The 6,959-nt window shown below is 46.5% G+C and overlaps 1 protein-coding gene across 1 annotated transcript; it reads right to left on the reverse strand.

Moving 5' to 3' along the window:
- Positions 1 to 139: 139 nt before the first annotated feature.
- On the reverse strand, positions 140 to 4,067 carry LOC144590754 (NACHT, LRR and PYD domains-containing protein 3-like; the record flags this gene model as incomplete). Its single annotated transcript, XM_078395173.1, has 3 exons — positions 4,013 to 4,067; positions 570 to 2,304; positions 140 to 226 (listed from the first exon to the last, which is right to left on the reverse strand). Coding segments are annotated over exons 1-3 (1,877 nt in total), but the record flags the coding sequence as incomplete, so codon positions are not given.
- Between the last annotated feature and the right edge of the window lie 2,892 nt (positions 4,068 to 6,959).

Consider the following 6,959-nt stretch of genomic DNA (forward strand, 5'->3'; position numbering starts at 1 on the left):
ATGAGGATGAGAGACACAGAGAGACAGGAGACGGTGCAAATCTACAGTGTTTATCTGTGACACGATTACTGATCATATTAATGTTCAGTGTCAGACACCCAGTGACTGTAAACACTATCTCTGACAGTCTGGGACTTACCCCAGAATCTGTATTTTACAGTCCGGCTTCCTCAGAGCCTCAGTCACCAGTTTCACTCCGGATGCTCCCAGGTCGTTGCCACTCAGTCTGAGCACAAACAGACAGAATATGAAGCAAACTGATACCAGCCCCGAGGCTGAGATAACTTCTCCCAAACGGATATATATGGAAGAACCTCAGCAAATTATTGAATAAATCTCTGTGGCTGTGGTGTTTGGTAACTTTAACCATTTATTCTCATTCCCCGAACGCTGGGAAATGTTCCCCGTGCAGAGAACGGCTGCAACACACGCGACCCGGGAAGGTGGAAAATAGGAGGGGTGCCGGACCCAGTGACGGACGGACGGCCGCATAGAAGGGGTGTTGGACGGAAGAACAAAATAGTGAAACAATTTTACATTTCACTGCAGAGCATGAAACGAACAGTTACCCCAAGTGCTGACACTTGTGCAGAACCGGTCCCAACCGCTGGAGACCTTCACACTGAATGCGGCAGTTCCACAGATCGAGGTGTTTGATTGTATCACAGTGCCTGATGACATGCGACAGTACCGCACAGTCAATCGGGGTCAGTCCCACTCCACGGAATGAAAGTGTTTCCACAGCTCCCAGTGTCTGCTGAGCCAGTGCAGGATTCTGAGACTCAAACAGGTAGTGCAGCGTGTTCAGGAGGCTCATTTTACCGAACTCACTCCACGTGTTTTCAGCCTGGCGTTTAACCTCCTCCTTCACCCAGTCAATCACTCGGCAGGTTGTTTCATTAGGAAATGGACCCAGAAACTCCTCCAGGACCCGAGCTGACCGTGGGGAGGAGAGACCAGCGACAAAACGGAGAAATACTTGAAATCTCCCGTCTGTCGTGCTGTGGGCTTCAGACAGGAGTTTCAGGATATTCCTGGGATCCACAGTCAGGAATTGTGCGAGTGCGGCTACAAACTCTTGGACAGTGAGGTGCGGGAAGGTGTACACCACGCTCCGGTCTGAATCCTCTCTCTCCAACAGTTCCATCAGGAACCCGGACAGGAACTGGGAAGGCTGCAGATTGTACTTGATCAAATCTCCATCTGTGAACACAATGTTCTTCTCGGACACTCCAGTGAAGGCCATCTGACCAATCCTCAGTAACACCTCACGGGGGCTCTCAATCTCACGGCCGTGGTTTTTCAGGATGTTGTAAATAAAGTAGCAATATAGTTGGGTGATGGTCTTGGGAACTCGCTGCGGGTCCCGGTGTGTTTGTGTGAAGAAGGGGCCCAGTGTCAGGGCGAGGATCCAGCAGTAGGAGGGGTTGTAGCTCATGGTGTACAGGATCTCGTTCTCCTCCACGTGTTTGAAAACAGCTGCTGCCACCGTCTGATCTTCAAAACACCTGGTGAAATATTCCTTCCGTTCCTCACTATCAAATCCCAGGATTTCAGCCCTGACACTGATCTCTGCCTTTTTCAGTAAATGTAACGCAGTGGGGCGGGTGGTCACTAGCACTGAACACCCTGGCAGCAGCTTGTGCTGGATTAAACTGTACACAATGTCAGACACTTCACACCACCACTCGGGATCTGGACACTTGTGCTGAGGTTCTGTGTCTCTCCGACTGTCAGCAAAATCGATTCTGCCCTTGAATTCATCCAGACCATCGAATATAAACAGCAATCCCTTCGGGTTCCTCCAGACCTCTCCCAGAATATTCTTAAAGTAAGGATACTGATTTAGAATTAGTTCTCTCAGGTTTACTCTGTTTTTAATCATGTTTAAATCCCGGAATGTGAAACTGAATACAAACTGAAATTGGTGGAGTATTTTCTTTGTGGCCCAGTCATAAATAAGTTTTTGCACCATTGTTGTTTTTCCGATCCCCGGAACTCCGGCCACTGCAGACGAACTCCCAGATTTGGATTTCCTCGCCGAAAAGTTCTGGAATAATTGATCAGTTCGAATTTTTTCAAACTCTCCCCAGAGTTGTTCCTCTCTCCACTCTTCATGGTCCCGTCCCCTTGCCAAAAGCTCATGTTCCACCAGTGTCCGATCTCGAACAGTGGAGATGACCGTGAGCTCAGCATATCGATCAAGCAGCTGGAAAACCTTCACCTTCTCCTTTATCAGGATCGTGTTCACGCTCAGTGTTGTAGTCTGTGCCTTTAGTGTGTCCCTGTGGTTCTGCTGAACATCTTTTTATAGATAAACAAGAGTTCCTGAAATTAGATTCGCCATGCAAAGAAAAACACATTCACAGTATCCTAATAGTCATGGAGTTATCGAGTGATACTGTGTGGAAACAGACCCTTCGGCCCAACTTGCCCACACCGGCCAACAATGTACCCGCTACACTCGTCCCAGATACCTGCGCTTGGTTCATATCCCTCCAAGGCTCTGATCCATGCACCTGCCTTTATTGTTTCTTAAACGATGGGTTAGTCCCAGCTTCCACTATCTCCTCTAGCAGCCTGTTTCATACACCCACCACCCTTTGTGTGCAAAAGTTACCTCTCGGATTCCTATCAAATCGTTCCCCCTTCTCCTTGAACCCGTGTCCTCTGGTCATCGATTGCCCTACTCTGGGCAAGATACTCTTTGCATTTAACCAATCTATTCCTCTCAAGATTTTGTAAACCTCTATAAGATCACCCCTCATCTTCATGTGCTCCATTGAATAGAGACCCAGCCGACTCAACCTTCCCCTATAGCTCAACAGTCCCCTATATACTGGCATCATCCTCGTAAATCTTTTCTGAACCCTTTCAAACTTGACAATATCTTTCCTATATGATTGTGCTCAGAATTGAACACAATATTCCAAATGCGTTCTTACCAACGTCTGATACAACTTCTATACTCAATACTTTGACTGCTGAATGCCAAAGTGCCAAAAGCCTTTTTGACCACCTTATCTACCTGCGACTCGACCATCAAGGAGCCATGCACTTGTACTCCTAGATCCCTCTGCTCTACATACAACCCAGAGGCGTAACATTTACTGTGTAGGTCCTGCCCTTGTTTGACGTCCCAAAAGGCAACACTTCACACTTCTCTGTATTAAATTCCATCAACTATTCCTCCGCCCACCTGGCCAACCGATCAAGATCCTGCTGCAATCGTTCATAACCATCTTCACTATCTGCAAGTCACTAACCTTTGTAGAATCAGCAATTTGCTAATCTTGCCCTGTATGTTCTCAGCCAAATCACTGATTTAGATGACAAACAGTAACGGGCCTAACAACGAACCCTGTGGCACACCACTAGTCACAGGACTCCATTCTGAGGAGCAACCTCCCACCATCATCCCCTGCTTCCTTCCATGGAGTCAATTTGCTATCCATTCAGCTATCTCTCCATGCGACCTAACTTTCCAGAGCAGCCCACCATGCGGCACCTTTTCGAGCACCTTACTAAAGTCTATCTACACATCATCTATACCTCTGCCCTCGTCAACCTGTTTGCTCGCGTTTTCAAAAAAGTCAATCAGGTTTGTGAGACATAACCTCCCAAGTACAAAACTATGCTGGCTGTCCCTAATCAGCCCTTGCCCATCCAAATGCCTTATACCCTATCCCTCAGGATACTCTCCAGTAACTTACCAAATACAGATGTTAAGCTCACCGACCTATAGTTCCCAGCATTTTCCCTGCAGCCCTTCTTGAAAAGAGGCTCAACATTTGCAACCTCTGGCACCTCTACTGTATTTAAGGACGACTCATAAATTTCAACCAAGGCTCACGCAATTTCCTCTCTAATTTCCCACAATTTCCTCGGATATATCTGATCAGGCCGCGGATATATGTCTACCTTCAAACCCGACAGTACCTTCACCACTTCCTCGACGGTAACCCTGACTGCTCTTATGACACTTCCAATGAGTCTTCCAATTTCCTCCTACTGTCTTTGTCCTCGGAAAATACAGAAGAGAAATACTCAATGAGGACCTTGCCCATCTCCTGTGGCTCGACACAGAGGTGACCGCTTTTATTCCTGAGAAGTCCCACTCAATCTCTCGTTAATCCTTTCCCCCTTATGTATTTGTATAATCTTTTGGGATTGTCCTTAATGCTACACGCCAGAGCTATCCCCTGCCCCCTTTGTTTCCGTCTGATCTCATTTTTCAAATTACTCCTTAGTTCCCGCAACTCCTCCAGGGATGCACTTGATCCCAGCTTCCTACACCTGTCCCATGCATCCTTCTTGGTTTTTCACCAACGGCTCAGTTTCCCTTGTCAGCCAACGATTGCCTGCTTTGGCCTTCACCGTAACGGGGACGTACATATCCTGAGCTTCCGTCAGCTTTAAAAAACATCCTACTTGGCCTATGTTCCTTTCCCATCAAACAACCTGCTCCAGTCAACTTGAGCTAGACTTTCTCTCATACCCTCAAAGTTGGCCTTGCCCTAGTTGAGCATTTTAACATGTGGATCCTCTCCGTCCCGATCCATAACTATCCAAAACCTAATCGAACTGTGGTCACTGGCCGCAAAAGGCTCCTCCACAAACACTTAATTAATCTGGCCTTCCTAATTTCTCAATACTAGATCCAGTATTGCCATCGCACGTGTGGGGGCCTCTTCATGCCGCTTAAGAAAACTCTCCTGTACACTTTTGATGAATTGCACCCCATTTTAGCCCTTCACACTATGATTTACTCAGCCTATATTGGGAAAGTTAAAATCTCCTACTACAACAAAGTTATTTGACCTGAAGCTGTCTGCAATCTCCTGGCACATTTGTTTTTGTAATACCCGTGGACTATTCGTGGGTCTGTAGTACACCCCCAACAAGATCACCATCATTCTCTTGTTCCTCAGCTCGACACATATAGCCTCACCAGACGACCCCCTCCTAATTTTCCCTATTCCCTGTCTCTCCTGAAGCTCATGTACCCCCGTACATTGAGCTGCCAGTCCTGCCCCTCCCTGAACCAGGTTTCAGTCATGGCCACAAAGTCCCAGTCGCTCGTACCTATCCACGCCCAAAGCTCATCCTCCTTACCCGTCAGGCCCCTTGCATTAAAATACACGCGGTTTAAACCAACTTCCTCGCCTTTCACCTGCCTATTCTATCCATTAACCTTTCCCACACCACCATCCGTACAGACTTCTAGCCTCTCACATGCCTCTGTTCCGTGCGAGATCGCACCCTCTTGCCAGTCTAGTTTAAAACCTCTCGTGTAGCATCAGCAAACCTGCCCGCTAGAATGTTGGTCCCCCTCCAGTTAAGGTGTAACCCGTCCGTTTTGTACTGGTCACCTCTGGTCCAGAAGTGATCCTAATGATCCAAAAATCTAAATCCCTGCCCCCTGCAGTAATTCCTCAGCCACACATTTATTTCCCCTCTCTTCCTCTTCTTAACTTCACTAGCCCGAGGTATTGCAAGCAATCCTGAGATCACTGCCCCGCAGCTCCTGCTTTTCAGTCCTCTACCCAATTCCGTAAACTCGTATTGCAGAGCCTCCTTCCGCTTCGTACCTATGTCGTTTGTGCCAACATGCACAACATCATCTGGCTGCTCTGCCTCACTCTTGAGGATGCCGTGCAGCCGCTCCGAGACATCCTGGATCCTCCATCTCGGAGTCTCGCCTGCTGCGTAGAATCTCTTGTCCGCACCTCTGACTATTGAGTCACCCACATTACACTTTACGAATACGATTAATATTATGCTTATTAGTTGACTGTGTTATTGATTATTTATTATCTAATTGTTATCGCTGTTTATTGGTCGACTATGCAGAACAAAATTGGCAAAATATTATTTGGACAGGTATATGGATTAGAAAGGTTTAGAGCGATCTTGTGCAATCGCGGCTGATCGGGAGAGTTTAAATGGGTCATTTTTGTCGGTATGGTCAAAGTGGACCTCAGATCCTGTTTCCGTGCAAGTATAATATAAATCTATCACTACAACTCTAAATTCAAGAATATACAAAACAGAAATAAAAGAGTTTCCCGGAAAGTGGATGGTGCGAGTTATTCTGGCATGCCATCATTCATTAGATAGTGTGTTTCCAATGGTTAGGACAATAATTGACCTGTCTCTCCATAATCGTAGAAGGCTGGAGTTGTTCCTTTGTTTAAGGAAGGAAGTACAGATGAACCAGGAAATTATAGGCCGGTGAACCTCGTCAGTGGTTGAGAAGACATTGGAGAGGGATCATTGGAATAAGATTTGCTCGCACATGGAATAGAAGAGGACAATTAGGTAAAGTCGGCGTGACTTTGTACACAACAGGTCATGTCATATATTGAGATATATGGGGTTATTCTGGCTTGATGTCTGTGACTGATGAAGTCCGTAGTGGGCTGTGCTCGGAACTGTACAGTTTATGATATATGAAAATGACTTGGACGTAAATATAGATGTGTTGGCTAATACATTTGGCGACGCAACCAAAATTGGTGGAATTGCGGAGAGTTATGGCGGTTGTCAAAGTATGTAGCGGGATTTAGATTAACTACTAAAATAGTCAGGGACATGGCAGATGGAATTAAATACAAAGGGCACGTGTCTTTTGTTGCACTTTGAGATATCGAAAGGACCTTCTCCCTGTAACCGCGTAACCGATTCATATTTCATATTTCAGATACAGCGCGGAAACAGGCCTTTTCGGCCCACCAAGTCCGCACCGCCCAGCGATCCCCGCACATTAACACCATCCTACACACATTAGGGACAATTTTTTACATTTACCCAGTCAATTAACCTACATTCACATTCCTCCCACATCGCAAAGACGTTGGTTAATTGGACCTCTGTAAATTGTTCTTGGTGTGCAAGGGATCGATATAAACATAGGATAAAATAGGAATGGGTGATCGATGGACGGTGTGTAAGCGGTT

The sequence above is a fragment of the Rhinoraja longicauda genome, unplaced genomic scaffold (genome assembly GCF_053455715.1).
Source record: "Rhinoraja longicauda isolate Sanriku21f unplaced genomic scaffold, sRhiLon1.1 Scf000288, whole genome shotgun sequence".
Taxonomy (NCBI): Eukaryota; Metazoa; Chordata; class Chondrichthyes; order Rajiformes; family Arhynchobatidae; genus Rhinoraja; species Rhinoraja longicauda.